The 23,719-nt window shown below is 43.7% G+C and overlaps 1 protein-coding gene across 1 annotated transcript in view; it reads right to left on the reverse strand.

Annotated features, from left to right (window-relative positions):
• LOC311115282 (protein eyes shut homolog) overlaps positions 1–23,719 on the reverse strand; it is a gene marked incomplete at both ends in the record, with an annotated part of 72,457 nt that overhangs the window by 5,348 nt on the left and 43,390 nt on the right. The window contains 2 exons of the mRNA XM_084190477.1: positions 14,611–14,833; positions 16,393–16,517. Of these exons, the coding sequence (XP_084046603.1) occupies positions 14,611–14,833; positions 16,393–16,517 (348 nt within the window). The remainder of the gene's footprint in view (positions 1–14,610; positions 14,834–16,392; positions 16,518–23,719) is intronic.

The raw sequence follows: 23,719 nt of genomic DNA on the forward strand, positions 1-23,719 counted from the left end.
TCTGACAGAGGGGGCCAACGCCACAGTGAAATTCAAGGACAGAGTTGTACCGAAATTGTGCAATTATTATTTTATTTTGTACCATTACTCATAACTTCATAATACATTTGAAGAGAATAAGACAAGTAATCCTTCATGTGCTATCATGTACCCTTTATTTCAAACAAGGACTCAAAAGGGTGAAAATATGTATTTGAGCCCGTGCTGTTGCCAACTGAGTCTCATACAAATATGGATCAGTATTCTACCCTTATGGAAAAAAACACATGAATTTCACGTGATCTTCTGTGAAGTTAATGTGATAACAGCTGACAACACGTAAAGCTACATGTGATAAACATGAAACTAAACATGTGAAAACGTGATCACGTGAAGTGTTCCAAAAACACGTTTTCACATCATTTAACAAGTGAAATTCTATGTGAAATCGTGTGATTTTCCACATGTGAAATCACGTGATTTTCTGCATGTGAAATCATGTGGTTTTTCTGTAAGGGTAGAGATTTCTGTGGATTTAAGGGTTGACTGGTCTATTCTTCATGGCCCCTCTCTATATTGACTTTTATCTGGGCATAGCAAATATAGGTGGAAAATCGCTTCAAGGTGGTCAGCAGAAGATAATCTATATCTCAGTGACGGGCTGAGCTTTTTGTACATGTGGTGGCTGACTAAATTCTAGGAATTCTATAATCTTTCAAGAAATGTCTGAAATAAGGAGCACCTCTACATGAGCATAAGCTACAATGAATTCATTACAACTATATTAAAGCCACTTCTGTGCTGGTTATGAACTGGCCGTCATTTCAAACAGCTTTGCCCGCTTGGGAAAGTGGCATTGATAAGCCAAAAGGTCACTAGATGATTATTCATTAATACACCATAGACAGTCAATTACAGAGCATGAAGATCTTATTAGTAGGATTAAAACCACATCATGACTCATTATCCAATGAGTCATTTTAAAGGGTGATTTTTATTTTTTATTTTTTATTTTACATTTATTTAACTAGACAAGTCAGTTAAGAACAAATTCTTATTTACAATGACGGCCTACACCGGCCAAACCCGGACGACGCTGGGCCAATTGTGCGCCGCCCTATGGGACTCCCAATCACGGCCGGTTGTGATACAGCCTGGAATCGAACCAGAGGGTCTGTAGTGACGCCTCAAGCACTGAGATGCAGTGCCTTAGACCGCTGCGCCACTCGGGTGATAACAGTAAAATCACAGGATATAGGCTTATTTTACATCCTGACAACACGGTAGTTTAAAATGTGGATTTGATGTGTAGTGTATATACAGTGGGGGAAAAAAGTATTTAGTCAGCCACCAATTGTGCATGTTCTCCCACTTAAAAAGATGAGAGAGGCCTGTAATTTTCATCATATGTACACGTCAACTATGACATACAAATTGAGGAAAAAAAATCCAGAAAATCACATTGTAGGATTATTAATGAATTTATTTGCAAATTATGGTGGAAAATAAGTATTTGGCCACCTACAAACAAGCAAGATTTCTGGCTCTCACAGACCTGTAACTTCTTCTTTAAGAGGCTCCTCTGTCCTCCACTCGTTACCTGTATTAATGGCACCTGTTTGAACTTGTTATCAGTATAAAAGACACCTGTCCACAACCTCAAACAGTCACACTCCAAACTCCACTATGGCCAAGACCAAAGAGCTGTCAAAGGACACCAGAAACAAAATTGTAGACCTGCACCAGGCTGGGAAGACTGAATCTGCAATAGGTAAGCAGCTTGGTTTGAAGAAATCAACTGTGGGAGCAATTATTAGGAAATGGAAGACATACAAGACCACTGATAATCTCCCTCGATCTGGGGCTCCACGCAAGATCTCACCCCGTGGGGTCAAAATGATCACAAGAATGGTGAGCAAAAATCCCAGACCCACACAGAGGACCTAGTGAATGACCTGCAGAGAGCTGGGACCAAAGTAACAAAGCCTACCATCAGTAACACACTACGCCGCCAGGGACTCAAATCCTGCAGTGCAAGACGTGTCCCCCTGCTTAAGCCAGTACATGTCCAGGCCCGTCTGAAGTTTGCTAGAGTGCATTTGGATGATCCAGAAGAGGATTGGGAGAATGTCATATGGTCAGATGAGACCAAAATAGAACTTTTTGGTAAAAACTCAACTCGTCGTGTTTGGAGGACAAAGAATGCTGAGTTGCATCCAAATAACACCATACCTACTGTGAAGCATGGGGGTGGAAACATCATGCTTTGGGGCTGTTTTTCTGCAAAGGGACCAGGACGACTGATCCGTGTAAAGGAAAGAATGAATGGGGCCATGTATCGTGAGATTTTGAGTGAAAACCTCCTTCCATCAGCAAGGGCATTGAAGATGAAACGTGGCTGGGTCTTTCAGCATGACAATGATCCCAAACACACCGCCCGGGCAACGAAGGAGTGGCTTCGTAAGAAGCATTTCAAGGTCCTGGAGTGGCCTAGCCAGTCTCCAGATCTCAACCCCATAGAAAATCTTTGGAGGGAGTTGAAAGTCCGTGTTGCCCAGCGACAGCCCCAAAACATCACTGCTCTAGAGGAGATCTGCATGGAGGAATGGGCCAAAATACCAGCAACAGTGTGTGAAAACCTTGTGAAGACTTACAGAAAACGTTTGACCTGTGTCATTGCCAACAAAGGGTATATAACAAAGTATTGAGAAACTTTTGTTATTGACCAAATACTTATTTTCCACCATAATTTGCAAATAAATTCATTAAAAATCCTACAATGTGATTTTCTGGATTTTTTTTTCTCATTTTGTCTGTCATAGTTGACGTGTACCTATGATGAAAATTACAGGCCTCTCTCATCTTTTTAAGTGGGAGAACTTGCACAATTGGTGGCTGACTAAATACTTTTTTCCCCCCACTGTATGTGCTGTGTGCGTGTTTCCGAATAAACAAATATTCAGGATTTCAGCATGACCAGTCAATTGAACAAGAAACCAAATTAATTCAGGTTGCACTTGATCATTTCTTAAGGTGGAAAGGCATTTTGATGATCATTTATATATTCATGCGTACATTAAAGCCATATGGATGAACCACAAATCAACAGACCACCAGATGTATACTCACACACAAAATAAGTTGGAAAATGCAGTTAGCTTAAAAAAATTAAATAAAAAATGTAACACATTTAAACTCGATCTCAAAGCGTCGCAAGACATCTCCAAACCACAGAGAACCAATTGATCGTTCTGTGTGAACATGTTTCTTTTCATCTATAAATCTGCCCTTGGGGTGGCTGAAAATATCCTAATGATCTGTGCCACACTGTGAACCTGCTGCAGTAGTCAGTTGAAATTTCAGGAGGAATCATTAAAGGACCAGTTTGGGTTTCTCTTGTTGTGAGGATTTGTACATGCATGTGTATGTATGAAAACAGGTATGTGAATGTTTATGGTTGTAGAGTCTCTTAATATAGTTACAAATATACACTGAGTGTACAAAACATTAGGAACACCTTCCTAATATTGAGTTGCACCCCCTTTTGCCATCAGAACAGCCTCAATTCGTCGGGGCATGGACTCTACAAGGTGTCGAAAGTGTATACAGGGATGCTGGCCCATGTCGACTCCAATGCTTCCCACAGTGGTGTTAAGTTGGCTGGATGTCCTTTGGGTGGTGGACCATTCTTAATACACACAGGAAATTGTTGAGCGTGAAAAACCCAGCAGCGTTGCAGTTCTTGACCCACTCAAACCGGTGCGCCTTGCACCTACTACCATACCCCGTTCAAAGGCACTTAAATATTTTGGCTTGCCCATTCACCCTCTGAATGGCACACATACACAATCCATGTCTCAATTGTCTCAAGGCTTTAAAATCCTTCTTTAACCGGTCTCCTCCCATTCATCTACACTGATTGAAGTGGATTTAACAAGTGACATCAATAAGGGATCATAGCTTTCACCTGGTCAGTCTATGTCATGGAAAGAGCAGGTGTTCATAATGTTACACTATTGCACTATTAGAGCAATAGCTACAAATGTTTTGTTGTTGTTAATCAAGGCACCACAAATGGTAACAGGCAAACCTTTTCCAAGCCTTTGTTCTAACTAGCTGTAATAAAAGGACCATGGCAAAGTCCAACCAAATGCTTACTAGCAGCTTCCTTCTGGACAACGCAACAACAATAAGAAATAATACAAGACAAGAATACAAACAGAAAGTAAACGGCTCAATGTGTGTGTGTGTGGGTGTACGTGTGTGTGTACGTGTGTGTGTGTGTGTACGTGTGTGTGTGTGTGTGTGTGTGTGTGTGTATGTGTGTGTGTGTGTGTGTACGTGTGTGTGTGTGTGTGTGTGTGTGTACGTGTGTGTGTGTGTGTGTGTGTGTGTGTGTGTGTGTGTGTGGTCTTACTTGACTATCTTTTGGGTTCCAAAAGTCCTCACAAGGATAGTATAACATCATAGTAAAACAAGGAAGAAAATAAACAATTGGGGACATTTCGCCGGTCCCCAAAAGGAAAAAGGCTATTTTAGGGTTAGGGTTACAATTAGGGTTAGGGGTTAGGTTTAGTTTTAGGGTTTGGGGTTAAGGTTAAGTTAAGGGTTAGGGAATATATGATTTTGAATGGGAATTCATTTTTTGGTCTCCACTTGGATAGCAAAACCAACATGTGTGTGTGTGTGTGTGTGTGTGTTGGTGTGTGTCTGAATGAGTGCATGTGTGCTAAGGTGTGGTGAATCAGTGCAGGTGGTCAGTCCAGTTCAAGTGTTCAGCAGTCTGATTGCTTGCAGATAGAAACGGTCTCTGAGCTTGTTTTTATCAGACCTCCTGCTCCGATACCGTCTGCCCGACGGTAAGGTGGCTGGGCTGTGTGAGGTCCTTGATGATGGAGTTGGTGTCGTGCAAAGCCACGCATTCGTGGGTGAACAGGGAGTACGGCAGAGGGCTGAGGAAACACCCCTGGGGGGCCCCTGTGTTAAGAGTCAGTGTGGAAGAGGTGTTGTTGCCAATCCTCACAGCCTGTGGTCTGCCCGTCAGGAAGTCTAAGATCCAGTTGCAGAGTGTGGTGTCCAGACCCAGGGCTCTGAGCTTGGTGTCGAGCTTGGAGGGAACAATAGTGTTGAATGCTGAACTGTAGTCAATGAACAGCATTCTCACATAGGTGTTCCTCTTGTCCAGATGTGTTAGGGCCATTTGAATAGTGATGGAAATGGCATCTTACGTGGATCTGTTGGAGTGGTAGGCATATTGGAGTGGGTCCAGAGTACCTGGCATGCTGGCCTTGATGTGGGCCATGACCAGCCTCTCGAAGAACTTCATGATGACCCGGGTTGAGTGCGACGGGCGATAGTCATTTTGCCATTTCAGTTTATTTTTCTTGGGCACAGGGACGATGGTGATCTGCTTGAAGCAGGGGGGGACCACAGCCTGGGATAGGGACAGGTTGAATATGTCCGAGAAGATGCCTGCCAGCACACTCTGAGGACGCGGCCAGGGATGCCATCTGGGCCTGCGGCTTTGTGAGTATTCACTCTTTTGATCGTTTTCCTCACGACTATCTCTCCCTCTCTCTCCCTCTCTCCCATTACCAGAGAATCATCTCTCTCTCTCCCTCTCTCTCATTACCAGAGAATCATCTCTCTCTCTGTAAACCATGTACATATGGTCAAATATGACATTACCAGACAATCAACCACAACATTAGATAGTTGTTATTGTTCTCTAGCGTTCAAAGTAACTGATGTGCATCTGTCCCATTTGGCCAGATGTGACCTGAAGTAGAGCATTAGTGTATGTGTGTGTGTTTGAGTGTGTGTGTATGTACAGTGAGGGAAAAAAGTATTTGATCCCCTGCTGATTTTATACGTTTGCCCACTGACAAAGACATGATCAGTCTATACTTTTAATGGTAGGTTTATTTGAACAGTGAGAGACAGAATAACAACAACAAAATCCAGAAAAATGCATGTAAAAAATGTTATGAATTGATTTGCATTTTAATGAGGGAAATAAGAATTTGACCCCTCTGCAAAACATGATTTAGTATTTGGTGGCAAAACCCTTGTTGGCAATCACAGAGGTCAGACGTTTCTTGTAGTTGGCCACCAGGTTTGCACACATCTCAGGAGGGATTTTGTTCCACTCCTCTTTGCAGATCTTCTCCAAGTCATTAAGGTTTCGAGGCTGACATTTGGCAACTCTAACCTTCAGCTCCCTCCATAGATTTTCTATGGGATTAAGGTGTGGAGACTGGCTAGGCCACTCCAGGACCTTAATGTGCTTCTTCTTGAGCCACTCCTTCGTTGCCTTGGCCGTGTGTTTTAGGTCATTGTCATGCTGGAATAACCATCCACGACCCATTTTCAATGCCCTGGCTGAGGGAAGGAGGTTCTCACCCAAGATTTAACGGTACATGGCCCCATCCATTGTCCCTTTGATGCTGTGAAGTTGTCCTGTCCCCTTAGCAGAAAAACACCCCTAAAGCATAATGTTTCCACCTCCATGTTTGACGGTGGGGATGGTGTTCTTGGGGTCATAGGCAGCATTCCTCCTCCTCCAAACACGGCGAGTTGAGTTGATGCCAAAGAGCTCGATTTTGGTCTCATCTGACCACAACACTTTCACCCAGTTCTCCTCTGAATCATTCAGATGTTCATTGGCAAACTTCAGACGGCCCTGTATATGTGCTTTCTTGAGCAGGGGGACCTTCCGGGCGCTGCAGGATTTCAGTCCTTCACGGCGTAGTGTGTTACCAATTGTTTTCTTGGTGACTATGGTCCCAGCTGCCTTGAGATCATTGACAAGATCCTCCCGTGTAGTTCTGGGCTGATTCATCACCGTTCTCATGATCATTGCAACTCCACAAGGTGAGATCTTGCATGGAGCCCCAGGCCAGGAGATTGACTGTTCTTTTGTGTTTCTTCCATTTGCGAATAATCGCACCAACTGTTGTCACCTTCTCACCAAGCTGCTTGGCGATGGTCTTGTAGCCCATTCCAGCCTTGTGTAGGTCTACAATCTTGTCCCTGACATCCTTGGAGAGCTCTTTGGTCTTGGCCATGGTGGAGAGTTGGGAATCTGATTGATTGATTGCTTCTGTGGACAGGTGTCTTTTATACAGGTAACAAACTGAGATTAGGAGCACTCTCTTTAAGAGTGTGCTCCTAATCTCAGCTCATTACCTGTATAAAAGACACCTGGGAGCCAGAAATCTTTCTGATTGAGAGGGGGTCAAATACTTATTTCCCTCATTAAAATGCAAATTTGTTTATAACTGTCACGCTCGTCTAAGGAGGAGGACCAAGGCGCAGCGTTGAAGGCAAACATCTTCTTTATTTGATAAATGATCACACGATCAAAACAACAAAACGAAACCGTGACGTCCCTGGTTACATACACCAACCAACACGGAACAAGAAACCACAAACACAAAGTGAAAGACAGACAGTTAAATATGGCTCCCAATCAGAGACAACCAGCTGACACTCGTTACCTCTGATTGGGAGTCACTCAGGCCAACATAGAAATACAAACATAGAATTACACACCCTGGCTCAACATAACAGTGTCCCCAGAGCCAGGGCGTGACAGTACCCCCCCCTAAAGGCGCGGACTCCGACCGCGCCAACTAAGTACCACAGGGGAGGGACCGGGTGGGCACTCCGCCTAGGTGGCGGATCCGGCTCCGGGCATGATCCCCACTCCTTCTCTAACCCCCCAAAGTACCCCTGGTCCGGTCTGGCCCTGCTGACCAGAGCTGAACTGAACACTGGTGGAGCGGATTGCTCTAGCTCCGGCGTGACGCAGCACCTGACCGGTGCCGGACCCGCCACCGGTGGAACAGGCACGGGCCGTGCCGGACTGACGACGCACACCACTGGCTTGGTGTGGGGAGCAGGAGCGGGCCGAGCCGGGCTGACGAAACGCACCACTGACTTGGTGCAGGGAGCAGGAGCGGGCCGGACCGGACCGGGCTGACGAAGCTCACCACTGACTTGGTGCGGGGAGCAGGAACGGGCCGGACAGGGCTGGCGACGCGCACCACAGACTTGGTGCGGAGAGCAGGAACGGGCCGGACAGGGCTGACGAAACGCACCACAGACTTGGTGCGGGGAGCAGGAATGGGCCGGACAGGGCTGACGAAACGCACCACAGACTTGGTGCGGAGAGCAGGAACGGGCCGGACTGGGCTGGCGACGCGCACCACAGACTTGGTGCGGGGAGCAGGAATGGGCCGGACTGGGCTGGCGACGCGCACCACAGACTTGGTGCGGAGAGCAGGAACGGGTCGGACCGTACTGGGAACACACACCACTGGCCCTACGTGGGGATCAGGAACAGGCCGGACCGGACTGGCAACACACGCCAGTACCTCTCGCCGTGCCTCTACATCTTCCACCCCCTCTTCGACCAGTGGCCCCCGTAACCTGGCGGCCTCCTCTGCCAATCCGCTGGGCCGCTCTGCCGCGGTCTCCTGCTGGCCCGTCGTCCACGGCGTTAGCCCCCCCCCTAAAAAATTTCTGGGCTTCACTCCTACCCGTGGCCAAGGTCTCCATGTCCCTCGCCAGCCGTTCGCCCTTCTGCCACAATGTCAAGCCCTTCTCTTCCTCACTCGGCTTGACCCAGTCGAGGAGGCGAAGGAGATCTGTTAGGGATCTCCCTGGCGATGGCTCCTGGACACGCTGCTTGGTCACATCTTGGTGGTTTCTTCTGTCACGCTCGTCTAAGGAGGAGGACCAAGGCGCAGCGTTGAAGGCAAACATCTTCTTTATTTGATAAATGATCACACGATCAAAACAACAAAACGAAACCGTGACGTCCCTGGTTACATACACCAACCAACACGGAACAAGAAACCACAAACACAAAGTGAAAGACAGACAGTTAAATATGGCTCCCAATCAGAGACAACCAGCTGACACTCGTTACCTCTGATTGGGAGTCACTCAGGCCAACATAGAAATACAAACATAGAATTACACACCCTGGCTCAACATAACAGTGTCCCCAGAGCCAGGGCGTGACAATAACATTTTTGACATGCGTTTTTCTGGATTTTTTTGTTATTATTCTGTCTCTCACTGTTCAAATAAACCTACCATTAAAAGTATATACTGATCATTTCTTTGTCAGTGGGCAAACGTACAAAATCAGCAGGGAATCAAATACTTTCTTCCCTCACTGTATGTATTTGTGTGTGTGTGCATTTGTGTGTGTGCGTACATGTGTACATTTGTGTGTGTGTGTGTGTGTGTGTGCGTGTGCATGCAAATGTATGCATTTGTGTGTGTGTGTGTGTGTGTCTGCTTGCCAGTTACATAAACACAGAACATGAACCAACTGCTGGGATGACAAATAGAGACAGGGACATTTGTATGCAGCCAGGCCCCAACTCATGAATATTCATGAACTGCCGATGACACATACACGACTTCGTGACTTGTGACCAAGGTTACGCAACAGCCTACAGACTATCAAAATGGTCAAAAACATACCCAATTAGAAGAAATGTCAACACAACAAATGTCAATACAAACTCATTTCGTTAACCCTGAACAGGAACAACCTGATGCCATTTACAAAACAATAAGCAACTAAGCTGTCGAAGTGAAAAAATAAAACAAGTATATAAAACGATATACTGCTCCAGAGCGACTTACAGTAGAGTGCATACATTTTCATAAAATAAATATGTATACACTACCAGACAAAAGTTAGGACACACCTACTCATTCAATGGTTTTTCTTTATTTGTAAAAAATTTTACATTGTGGAATAATAGTGAAGACATCAAAACTATGAAATAACACATATGGAATCATGTAGTAACCAAATAAGTTACTACATGATTCTTCAAATAGCCACCCTTTGCCTTGATGCCTCCTGAATGCCTCTTGGCATTCTCTCAACCAGCTTCATGAGGTAGTCACCTGGAATGCATTTCAATTAACAGGAGTGCATTCTTAAAAGTTAATTTGTGGAATTTATTTCCTTCTTAATGTCTTTGAGCCAATTAGTTGTGTTGTGACAAGGAAGGAGATGTATACAGAAGATAGCCCTATTTAGTAAAATACCAAGTCCATATTATGGCAAGAACAGCTCAAATAAGCAAAGAGAAACGACAGTCCATCATTACTTTAAGACATTAAGGTCAGTCAATACTGAACATTTCTTCAAGTGCAGCCGCAAAAACCATCAAGCACAATTATGAAACTGGCTCTCATGAGGACCGCCACAGGAATGGAAGACCCAGAGTTACCTCTGCTGCAGAGGATAAGTTAATTAGAGTTACCAGCCTCAGAAATTGCAGCCCAAATAAATGCTTCACAGAGTTCAAGTAACAAACACATCTCAACATCAACTATTCAGAGAGGACTCTATGAATCAGGCCTTCTTGGTCAAATTGCTGCAAAGGATCCACTACTAAAGGGCACCAAAAAGAAGAAGAGACCTGCTTGGGCCAAGAAACACGAGCAATGGACATTAGACTGGTGGAAATGTGTCCTTTGGTCTGGAGTCCAAATTTGAGATTTTGGGTTCAAACGGTTGTGTCTTTGTGAGACGCTGTGTGGGTGAACGGATGATCTCTGCATGTGTAGTTCCCACCGTAAAGCATGGAGGAGGAGGTGTTTTGGTGTGGGGTGCTTTGCTGGTGACACTGTCTGTGATTTATTTAGAATTCAAGGCACACTTAACCAGCATGACTACCAACGCATTCTGCAGCGATATGCCATCCCATCTGGTTTGGGCTTAGTGGGACTATCATTTGTTTTTCAACAGGACAATGACCCAACACACCTCCAGGCTGTGTAAGGGCTATTTTACCAAGAAGGAGAGTGATGGAGTGCTGCATCAGATGACTTGGTCTCCACAATCACCAGACCTCAACCCAATTGAGATCGTTTGGGATGAGTCGGACGGCAGAGTGAAGGAAAAGCAGCCAACAAGTGCTCAGCATATGTGGGAACTCCTTCAAGACTGTTGGAAAAGCATTACAGGTGAAGCTGGTTGAGAGAATGCCAAGAGTGTGCAAAGCTGTCATCAAGGCAAAGGGTGGATATTTGAAGAATCCTGTAGTAATGTTTTTGGTTACTACATGATTCCATATGTGTTATTTCATAGTTTTGATGTCTTCACTATTACTCTACAATGTAAAAAATAGTAAAAATAAAGAAAAACCCTTGAATTAGTAAGTGTGTCCAAACTTTTGACTGGTACTCTCTATATATATTTTTTGTTGTTGTTGTACTGGTCCCCTGTGGGAATCGAACCCACAATCCTGGCGTTGCAAGTGCCATGCTCTACCAACTGAGCCACACGGGACCACCCAGATGATACAGCATGGCGCTTGCAACCAAGGAACCAAGGAAGTGTGTTCTATGAATCACCTGTCTTTCTCTTTGACTGAAGTCTGAGGGGTTGTGTAGAGCTGCTATTACATCAGTCCCTCCAGGATTCTGTGATTCTGTAATCACATTTGTTTTTGCATATTACGCGAGCCCTTGCAAAATTGACCAATCACCGCACTAGTACCACATAAAACAGTCAAATCACTGCACTCCAAAAAGAGGGCTCGCAATTTTAACCAATTATCACACTTTTACCACATAGAATGGTTCAATCAAGCCACACGCAACAAATGTTTTTCCCCGCCAGCACATTTTCATGACAAATTGGACAAAAATCATGGATGAAGAAACAGATTACAATAAACAGAGTAGGCTAGTTCTGCCTGTTGCTGTAAACCAGTTCATAGGACACAGCTTACAGTACGTAATTTCATCCCTGTTACTGTAAACCAGTTCATAGGACACAGTTTACAGAACGGGACCGCCGAGTGCCGAAGCGCTTAGAAATTGTCTGTCCTCGGTTGCAACACTCACTACCGAGTTCCAAACTGCCTATGGAAGCAATGCCAGCAGAAGAACTGTTCGTCTGGAGCTTCATGAAATGGGTTTCCATGGCCGAGCAGCCGCACACAAGCTTAAGATCACCATTCGCAATGCCAAGCGTCGGCTGGAGTGGTGTAAAGCTCGCCTCCGCTGGACTCTGGAGCAGTGGAAACGCGTTCTCTGGAGGGATGAATCACGCTTCACCATCAGGCAGTCCGACGGACGGAAATCTTAACGCTACAACATACAATGATATTCTAGACGATTCTGTGCTTCCAACTTTGTGGTAACAGTTTGGGGAAGGCCCTTTTCTGTTTCAGCATGACAATGCCCCCGTGCACAAAGCGAGGTCCATACAGAAATGGTTTGTCGAGATTGGTGTGGAAGAACTTGATTGATCTGTACAGAGCCCTGACCTCAACCCCATCGAACACCTTTGGGATGAATTGGAATGCTGACTGCGAGCCAGGCCTAATCGCCCGACCTCACTAATGCTCTTGTGGCTGAATGGAAGCAAGTCCCCGCAGCAATGTTCCAACATCTAGTGGAAAGCCTTCCCATATTAATGGCCATGCTTTTGGAATGAGATGTTTGATGAGCAGGTGTCCACATAATGTTGGTCATGTATATGTCGTTGGTCGTGTGATATGAACGGGAAACAAAAACACATGTATTTCCTCACTGTTTGAAATTCACATGCTTGCTTCCACTGTATCACATGGAGGTATACGAGACAAATAAAATTGAACATTTTTCTTCTTCTATTTTGTAATAGTTTGAAATCCACATCAATAGAACTGAGTAGTTCTATGTGGTTAACTGGTCGGTAGCTGAGTATTCTAAGGTTCCATTCGGAGGTGCCAAGAAGTGCTGCAGACTGCAGAAGGAGTCTGAGTCTATTTGCAGAAGCACCAAGGGCACTAGGGCTGTTTAGATAGTGACCTAGTTTAGATATATTCATGAGTTTCTCAAACCTCTAACACAACTTATTTATTTCGATTCTACCTAGGTGAGGAAGCACATTACTATCTAATATAATAATAATCCCACGGGGGGCCAGTATGAAAAATGTATGCACTCACTAATTGTAAGTCGCTCTGGATAAGAGTGTCTGCTAAATGACTAAAATGTCAATTGGATCACTAATATCATCGTACTTGTAATATGGAGGTGGCGTTGTTTGGCGTATTTGTTTTGTTTTAACAGTATTACGTTATTAATGAATTGATTTGCAGAACAAGTTGGCCTAATAGCTTATTTGTGCATTCTTTATTTTTGATTAAATCAGAGGGTGCTGCATGTGCTGGTGTTTATGACACTGGTGTTATGACATTATGACACTGGTGTTTTGAGATTATGACACCGGTGTTTTGACATTATGACACCGTGGTCCTCTGTAGCTCAGCTGGTAGAGCACGGTGCTTGTAACGCCAAGGTAGTGGGTTCGATCCCCGGGACCACCCATACACAAAAAAAAATGTATGCACGCATGACTAAGTCGCTTTGGATAAAAGCGTCTGCTAAATGGCATATTATTATTATTATTATTATTATGAAATTATGATACTGGTGATATGACATGACATTGGTGTTATGCCATTTTGACACTGGTGTTATGCCATTATGACACTGGTGTTATGCCATTATGACACTGGTGTTATGCCATTATGACACTGGTGTTATGCCATTAAGACACTGGTGTTATGACATTATGACACTGGTGTTATGACATTATGACACTGGTGTTATGACACTGGTGTTATGACATTGGTGTAATAAAATAACCCAGTAATTTTTGACAAAGCTGTGCTGACCCAACTGGTATATGACTGCAATCTTATGGTTTACCTACTGTTATGATATGGCAGGGTAGTTTAGTGTTAGCACACAGTTCAGCAACACACTCTACCAGGATACACTTCCACACTCCATCCCCCAGGTGTCAGCACCAACCAAGTCAAGGGCTGTGCTCTGCCAGGAGACCTTGATAAGCACGTCATCAGGTGACGGTCAGTCAGTGTCCCAGCTGGCAAGCCGAGAGGCTGCTGGTTTTGTTTGGTGACCATGAGGCCATGAGGTTGAGTTTTGAATTTTTAGTTCAGACATGCCTCTGTTGTTTCCCTTTGTGTACGTGTTAATTTTGGTCACCTTTTGAACAAATCAACTCATCTGCTTGGAATGGCCGATCAAGAGGTCACGACAGAGTTGACCCTGGACCAAGGTAAGGTTGCTGTCCCCTGGGTACATGCATTCAACACCTGGTTGCATACGCTTACTTGTCACATTAATGCACACCTCCAATCAGGTTACAGAACCATTATGAAGCCCTAGACTTAGCGAGTACAGTTTGAACAACAGGCCGTCTAGTTGCTTCCGTAACACTATCAACCCAAAATACCCTGCATTTATCAGCGTTGCACTATACGGTGACACTGGTGACAGTGGTGTGGTAAACGTGGAACCATAACATCACATACGATCACATGCAGGCTGTGCTGAACCAACTGTAACAGTAGTTCAATTATGTGATCTCCATACCTTTTCGTTGTTCAGCCTCGACTGGTTTCACACTGTACGGTGACACTGGTGTTATGTCATTGGTGTTATGTCATTGGTGTTATAAAAATAACCAGGTTATGGTTGTGTGATCTTATGACAGATCTTACGGTTGACCTGACCACATAGGATCACATAGGCTGTACTGACCCAACTGTTATATGACTGTGGTCTTACGATTGACCTCCATACCTGTTGGTTGTTCACTGTACGGTGACACTGGTGACGTGGTGAGCAGAGAGCCCCATGGGGTTTGTGTTATAGAAGGCTCCCAGGGCACAGAGGACATGTCCCCCTCGGCTGGCTGACAGCTGACCTTGTTGATACCATCAACACAGGAGTATCCTCCCGGACACGGCTGGAGCAGGCAGTCATCGTAATTGTGCTCACAGTTCTTCCCCTGTACATGTCAAACAGAGATAGACGTTAGACTACAGAAACAGAAAGATAGATAAACATTAAAAGACCATAGAAATAGTCAAATTAGATTAGACCACAGCTATATAATCTAATCTAACAGAAATATTATTTTATTTTCTTAGCCATTCCCTTAGATTTATGAGTATAATTCCGTCTATGTTGTGAGGTCATGGACAAAAGTAGTGCACTACATAGGGAATAGGGTACCATTTGAAACACACACATGGGCTTTAAAAAAAAAAAAATTATTTACAATGATGGCCTACCCCGGCCAAACCCGGACGACGCTGGGCCAATTGTGCGCCGCCCTATGTGACTCCCAATCACGGTCGGATTGTGATACAGCCTGGAATCGAACCAGGGGGTCTGTAGAGACACCTCTAGCACTGAGATGCATGGTAAGGAAGACAGGATTCGAGCCACCTTAATAAGGATGTCAATTATGTGTATCAGCAGGAGAAATGATCTCAAACGCCTGCAGCTGACATCTACGGTGGTGGGATACTGAACTAAATAACCTCTCTCTGAATACGGCCCAATTGGCACCCTATTGCTAATTGGCACCATGTGTAGTGCACTTCTGTTGACTAGGGCCCATAGGGCTCTGGTCAAGAGTAGTGTACTGTATAGGGAATATGGTGCCATATGGAACTCAACCTCTGCCTTATCCTGTCCATGACTAGGAGGGTAAATATTCAGCCTCTGCCTTATCCTGCCCATGACTAGGAGGGTAAATATTCAGCCTCTGCCTCATCCTGTCCATGACTAGGAGGGTAAATATTCAGCCTCTGCCTTATCCTGTCCATGACTAGGAGGGTAAATATTCAGCCTCTGCCTTATCCTGCCCATGACTAGGAGGGTAAATATTCAGCCTCTGCCTTATTTCTGTCCATGATTACGAGGGTAAATATTCAGCCTCTGCCTTATCCTGCCCATGACTAGGAGGGTAAATATTCAGCCTCTGCCTCATCCTGTCCATGACTAGGAGGGTAAATATTCAGCTTCTGCCTTATCCTGTCCATGACTAGGAGGGTAAATATTCAGCCTCTGCCTTATCCTGTCCATGACTAGTAGGGTAAATATTCAGCCTCTGCCTTATTTCTGTCCATGATTAGGAGGGTAAATATTCAGCCTCTGCCTTATCCTGTCCATGATTAGGAGGGTAAATATTCAGCCTCTGCCTTATCCTGTCCATGACTAGGAGGGTAAATATTCAGTCTTATCCTGTCCATTACTAGGAGGGTAAATATTCAGTCTTATCCTGTCCATGACTAGGAGGATAAATATAACACCATCACATTCTGGGAGGAGAAAGAAGAAGAAGAACATATTGAAAGAAATGCTAACATTACAGATGTGGAGAACAGCAGAGACAGAGAAAGAGAGAGAGAGAGAGAGAGAGAGAGAGAGAGAGACCGAGGGGAAGAAGGGGGAGAGAGAGCTCCACACAGACACAGAGAAAGAGGGGGAGGCAACAGGGATGAAGGAGAATAGAGGGAAGGATAAAAATAAGGGCAGAGTGCGCTGGGTAAGCCTCACCACAAATCCAGGGCGACAGAAGCAGGTGTAGCCGTAGCCAGGCTGGTTCTGGATGCACATCCCCTGGTTGCAGGGCTGGGGAAGGCACTCATTAATGTCCAACTCACAGTGAAGGCCTGTCCAACCTGCCAGGGAACAAAGCCCACAGAATGAGCACTGCAGTGTGGAGGGAGGTGTGTGTGCGGTGCGTGTGTGCGGTGCGTGTGTGCATAGTGTGGTGAGACCTAGCTTCACCCACATCCACCACCCTCTTAAGTGAATATCAATCAGATTCCTTTGATTTGCTGCTTTGCTTCTTTTTTGGGGCACACACACACACACACACACACACACAACAAACGGTTCATGGAGAGAAATGGTGTTAAGTGTCACATACAGTTTGATGGGGCTATAGGCTAGGGGTTTACATGTTTTTTTTGTTTTTTTGTTTTTTATTTCACCTTTATTTAACCAGGTAAGCCAGTTGAGAACAAGTTCTCATTTACAACTGCGACCTGGCCAAGATAAAGCAAAGCAGTGCGATAAAAACAACAACACAGAGTTACATATGGGGTAAACAAAACATAAAGTAAAAAAATACAACAGAAAATATATATACAGTGTGTGCGAATGTAGTAAGTTATGGAGGTAAGACAATAAATAGGCCATAGTGCAAAATAGTTACAATTTCGAATTAACACTGGAATGATAGATGTGCAGAAGATGATGTGCAAATAGAGACACTGGGGTGCAAATGAGCAAAATAAATAATGTAAATAACAATATGGGGATGAGGTAGTTGGGTGGGCTAATTACAGATGGGCTGTGTACAGGTGCAGTGATCGGTAAGCTGCTCTGACAACTGATGCTTAAAGTTAGTGAGGGAGATAAGTGTCTCCAGCTTCAGAGATTTTTGCAGTTCATTCCAGTCATTTGCAGCAGAGAACTGGACGGAATGGCGGCCAAAGGAGGTGTTGGCTTTGGGGATGACCAGTGAGATATACCTGCTGGAACGCATACTACAGGTGGGTGTTGCTATGGTGACCAATGAGCTAAGATAAGGCGGGGATTTGCCTAGAAGAGATCTATAGATGACCTGAGGCTATAGGCTAGGTGTTTTGATGAGGCTATAGGCTAGGTGTTTTAATGAGGCTATAGGCTAGGTGTTTTAATGAGGCTATAGGCTAGGTGTTTTGATGAGGCTATAGGCTAGGTGTTTTGATGAGGCTATAGGCTAGGTGTTTTAATGAGGCTATAGGCTAGGTGTTTTGATGAGGCTATAGGCTAGGTGTTTTGATGAGGCTATAGGCTAGGTGTTTTGATGAGGCTATAGGCTAGGTGTTTTGATGAGGCTATAGGCTAGGTGTTTAAATGAGGCTATAGGCTAGGGGTTTTAATGAGGCTATAGGCTAGGGGTTTTAATGAGGCTATAGGCTAGGTGTTTTGATGAGGCTATAGACTAGGTGTTTTGATGAGGCTATAGGCTAGGTGTTTTAATGAGGCTATAGGCTAGGTGTTTTAATGAGGCTATAGGCTAGGTGTTTTGATGAGGCTATAGGCTAGGGGTTTTAATGAGGCTATAGGCTAGGTGTTTTGATGAGGCTATAGACTAGGTGTTTTGATGAGGCTATAGGCTAGGTGTTTTAATGAGGCTATAGGCTAGGTGTTTTGATGAGGCTATAGGCTAGGTGTTTTGATGAGGCTATAGGCTAGGTGTTTTAATGAGGCTATAGGCTAGGTGTTTTGATGAGGCTATAGGCTAGGTGTTTTAATGAGGCTATAGGCTAGGTGTTTTAATGAGGCTATAGGCTAGGTGTTTTGATGAGGCTATAGGCTAGGTGTTTTGATGAGGCTATAGGCTAGGTGTTTTAATGAGGCTATAGGCTAGGGGTTTTAATGAGGCTATAGGCTAGGTGTTTTGATGAGGCTATAGGCTAGGTGTTTTAATGAGGCTATAGGCTAGGTGTTTTGATGAGGCTATAGGCTAGGTGTTTTAATGAGGCTATAGGCTAGGTGCTTTAATGAGGCTATAGGCTAGGTGTTTTAATGAGGCTATAGGCTAGGTGTTTTAAAGAGGCTATAGGCTAGGTGTTTTGATGAGGCTATAGGCTAGGTGTTTTGATGAGGCTATAGGCTAGGTGTTTTAATGAGGCTATAGGCTAGGTGTTTTGATGAGGCTATAGGCTAGGTGTTTTGATGAGGCTATAGGCTAGGTGTTTTAATGAGGCTATAGGCTAGGTGTTTTAATGAGGCTATAGGCTAGGTGTTTTAATGAGGCTATAGGCTAGGTGTTTTAATGAGGCTATAGGCTAGGTGTTTTGATGAGGCTATAGGCTAGGTGTTTTAATGAGGCTATAGGCTAGGTGTTTTGATGAGGCTATAGGCTAGGTGTTTTGTTAGACATGTGACAACCCAGTGATCCTGACTGTGGCCTGTAGATGTTCTGTAGACATGTGACAACCCAGTGATCCTGAATGTGGCCTCCTTCAATCGACCAAAGTCACAATACATGTACTACCATGTCCCAGACCTCTTTGTGCTGTTTTGCGAACTCCTATGGTTGTTGTCGTGCCAAAGAAAGCTGTGTTGACTAATATACTACTTGGACTGTCTCTATGTCCCCATTCTAGAATAAGTGTCAAGTCCTCCTTTTGTTCACCATCCAAAGGACACAGGGACAACTCAAATTTCCGACTCAATCTTTTTTATTTTTAGTTTGCTTTCAGTTGATTGGTCTGTCCAGTAAATTAGCCAGTAAATTAGGTTGTAAACCTTTAAAGACAGAACAAAAAGTTACCATTTTAATTAAACATTTTAAATGAACTTAAATTAGTTTAAACATTTAAATAAACATTCTAAATAACTTCAATGAATTTACCATTGGCGTCTTTGGACTGAACCTGTGAGTGAACTTGGAGTCTTCTCTCTGAAGTTTGTTCTTCAGAATGACTGAGCCCCTCCATGCCTTCACAGGTGCTCCAAATCAGTGAAAATGACTGATCAGGTGACAAGCAGCCGGTTTGCTGCTACTGGTGCCCTCTGGGAAGTGTAGTTCTTTGACTCACTCCTGAGATTCAGGTCAACAATAAGAGTCTAAATGTTGTTCTAGAATAAGAGTCTAAATGTTGTTCTAGAATAAGAGTCTAAATGTTGTTCTTCAATTGAAATGGAATCATAGATTTAAGAAGCTTTACTTGGCTCCAGTCTCAGTGTGTCATCTATAGTTTGGAAGGACATCAGCTCAGTAGCTGTTGGTATTGTCTTATAGGGCAGTTGATTCAATAGTAGCTGTTGGTATTGTCTTGTAGGACAGTTGATTCAATAGTAGATGTTGGTATTGTCTTATAGGACAGTTGATTCAATAGTAGATGTTGGTATTGTCTTATATGACAGCAATAGTAGATGTTGGTATTGTCTTATAGGGCAGTTGATTCAATAGTAGATGTTGGTATTGTCTTATAGGACAGTTGATTCAATAGTAGATGTTGGTATTGTCTTGTAGGGCAGTTGATTCAATAGTAGATGTTGGTATTGTCTTGTAGAGCAGTTGATTCAATAGTAGATGTTGGTATTGTCTTGTAGGGCAGTTGATTCAATAGTAGATGTTGGTATTGTCTTATAGGGCAGTTGATTCAATAGTAGCTGTTGGTATTGTATTCTAGGGCAGTTGATTCAATAGTAGATGTTGGTATTGTCTTATAGGACAGTTGATTCAATAGTAGATGTTGGTATTGTCTTGTAGGACAGTTGATTCAATAGTAGATGTTGGTGTTGTCTTGTAGGGCAGTTGATTCAATAGTAGATGTTGGTATTGTCTTGTAGAGCAGTTGATTCAATAGTAGATGTTGGTATTGTCTTGTAGGACAGTTGATTCAATAGTAGCTGTTGGTATTGTCTTGTAGGGCAGTTGATTCAATAGTAGATGTTGGTATTGTATTATATGGCAGTTGATTCAATAGTAGCTGTTGGTATTGTCTTGTAGGGCAATTACATTTAAGTGCTGTGTTTTACATAGTAGCCTACTTAATCATTGCTGTTTGAACTGTCTGATTGCTCAGTACTTGTGACCGTCTATGTGGATGTAGATTAGTTTCAGGCCTATTTGTCTAACAGTCTTGCTAATTTGTGGGAGGGTTGTCTTGTAGGGGGTGTTTTCTTCACCCCTGCCAGGCAATCACCAATCAGTGCTTAGAGGTGTGTCTTTCACCTCTGCTACGCAATTAGTGCTAGTACTTCAGTCTCCCCTGTTTTTTCAGTGGCAGCTGTTGTAGGCTCGGCCCTAATTTATGTGCTCTCTGACGCCTGGAGTTGGAAGACAGAGGACAACGCCAAAGGACCAGTCAGCCCTTCCCCTCTGAGGGGCCTAAATGGTTCTCTCTGTTACAGTATTCAGAGGACTGACTACCGAATGTGATAGAATAATGCCATAGTATCCATGTTTGGTATCTATCTGATACTTGTTCACTGAGGACAACTCTGGTGCTATCTATATGGATGTATGATCTCTGCGGTTACTTGTATCTGTACAGGGTGAACTCTGAATTACTATTGTGCAAAAATGTTTTATGGTCCTCTCAGGAATTCTGTTTTATTTGCATTGGCCTCATCCCCCACACAAGCTCTTAGATGCTGTGACACCCTGTGGAGATTGGTCCTTGGTGGTCAGGTTACACTGTGAACTTGGTATCGTTTGATTGGTCAAAGGTGGCTGGTTTTGGGTTGAAAGGTTACACATTCAGATGTTATAAATGGAATTAAATGCCTTTGTTCTGTCTCTTATCCTGTATCCAGTCCACGGAGGAAGGTTGTATGATCAATTCTCATTTCTTAGGCTTCTAGGCCTCTGGTCTAGTAAGCATCTCTGTGTTCATGATTTGTCATGTAAGTTAACCTTAGGATCTATATGCTTGGAATAATGCCTTGTTAATGCTTGTTAATGCTTGTAACTTAAGTGTTATGTCTTGTATGTGAATCCATTCATTGTACAATGTTAATTCAATATCTGCCTTTGATATAGACCATTCTCAGACCAATTCTTGCTAGTCTATATCAACTCATTGCCTAATGCTCGCGTGTATATTTTAATTATCTTCTGGAGTCAGATAAACATTTTAATAGGCTAATTGCTTAGTCTTATTACGAGTCACATGAGGTATTTATAATATTATATACACTGTATATACACATATTACTGCCCACTACACTGTAAGCGGTGGTACTGTCAAGCGGCGGTGTTGTCACCAAAACAAAGAACTGAGCCCTGGTGGACACGAGTAGTGAGAGCGCGTGGTGCAGACACAGATCTGATCCCTGGTGGACACCAGTAGTGAGAGCGCGTGGTGCAGACACAGATCTGAGCCCTGGTGGACACCAGTAGTGAGAGCACGTGGTGCAGACACAGATCCGTCTGCTAAATGACTAAAGTGTAAAAATGTCAAATGAATGCTATAACTGCAAGCAAAATACAAGTAGTGATTCACCCACACCTGAAGAGATGCTGTGTTAGCTTTTCACCATAAATCATTGAAGTGGTAAGAAAAGCATTTAGAATCTATTGCAACATGTTTTTTAAGATATCTAAGCCTGTTATCTGAATTTACTCTGAGATGAAAAACAGATTGATTTGCTTTGAATCATAAAAAAATTATTGATAATGTCAATCATCATTGTACGACATCAGAATTCTGCAACACATACAGTGCCTTGCAAAAGTATTCATCCCCCTTCGCGTTTCTCCTATTTTGTTACATTACAACCTGTAATTTAAATTGATTTTTATTTGGATTTCATGTAATGGAAATACACAAAATAGTCAAAATTGGTGAAGTGAAATGAAAAAGATTACTTGTTTAAAAATAAAAAAAATAACGGAAAAGTGGTGCGTGCATATGTATTCACCCCCTTTGCTATGAAGCCCCTAAATAAGATCTGGTGCAACCAATTACCTACAGAAGTCACATAATTATTTAAATGAAGTCCACCTGTGTGCAATCTAAGTGTCACATGATCTGTCACATGATCTCAGTATATATACACCTGTTCTGAAAGGCCCCAGAGTCTGCAACACCACTAAGCAAGGGGCACCATCAAGCAAGCGGCACCATGAAGACCAGGTCAGGGACAAAGTTGTGGAGAAGTACAGATCAGGGTTGGGTTATAATAACAATATCCACAATTTTGAACATCCCACGGAGCACCATTAAATCCATTATTAAAACATGGAAAGAATATGGCACCACAACAAACCTGCCAAGAGAGGGCCACCCACCAAAACCCACGGACCAGGCAAGGAGGGCATTAATCAGAGAGGCAACAAAGAGACCAAAGATAACCCTGAAGGAGCTGCAAAGCTCCACAGCGGAGATTGGAGTATCTGTCGATAGGACCACTTTAAGCCGTACACTCCACAAAGCTGGGCTTTACGGAAGAGTGGCCAGAAAAAAGCCATTGCTTAAAGAAAAAAATAAGCAAACACGTTTGGTGTTCGCCAAAAGGCTTGTGGGAGACTCCCCAAACATATGGAAGAAGGTACTCTGGTCAGATGAGACTAAAATTGAGCTTTTTGGCCATCGAGGAAAACGCTATGTCTGGCGCAAACCCAACACCTCTCATCACCCCGAGAACACCATCTCCACAATGAAGCATGGTGGTGGCAGCATCATGCTGTGGGGATTTTTTCTTCGGCAGGGACTGGCAAACTGGTCAGAATTGAAGGAATGATAGATGGTGCTAAATACAGGGAAATTCTTGAGGGAAACCTGTTTCACTCTTCCAGAGATTTGAGACTGGGACAGAGGTTCACCTTCCAGCAGGACAATGACCCTAAGCATACTGCTAAAGCAACACTCGAGTGGTTTAAGGGGAGACATTTAAATGTCTTGGAATGGCCTAGTCAAAGCCCAGACCTCAATCCAATTGAGAATCTGTGGTATGACTTAAAGATTGCTGTATACCAGCGGAACCCATCCAACTTGAAGGAGCTGGAGCAGTTTTTCCTTGAAGAATGGGCAAAAATCCCAGTGATATACCCCAAGAGACTTGCAGCTGTAATTGCTGCAAAAGGTGGCTTTATAAAGTATTGACTTTGGTGTGGCGGGGGGGGGGGGGGTGAATAGTTATGCACTCTCAAGTTTTCTGTTTGTTTGTCTTATTTCTTGTTTGTTTCACAATAAAAAATATTTTCCATCTTCAAAGTGGTAGGCATGTTGTGTAAATCAAATGATACAAACCCCCCCAAAATCAATTTTAATTCCAGGTTGTAAGGCAACAAAACAGGAAAAATGCCAAGGGGGGTGAATACTTTCACAAGCCACTGTAGGCCTGCTAGAAAAGCGATAAAGCAGAACTG

The sequence above is a fragment of the Coregonus lavaretus genome (genome assembly GCF_964263955.1).
Source record: "Coregonus lavaretus genome assembly, contig: HAP1_SCAFFOLD_2505, whole genome shotgun sequence".
In the NCBI taxonomy this organism is placed as follows: domain Eukaryota; kingdom Metazoa; phylum Chordata; class Actinopteri; order Salmoniformes; family Salmonidae; genus Coregonus; species Coregonus lavaretus.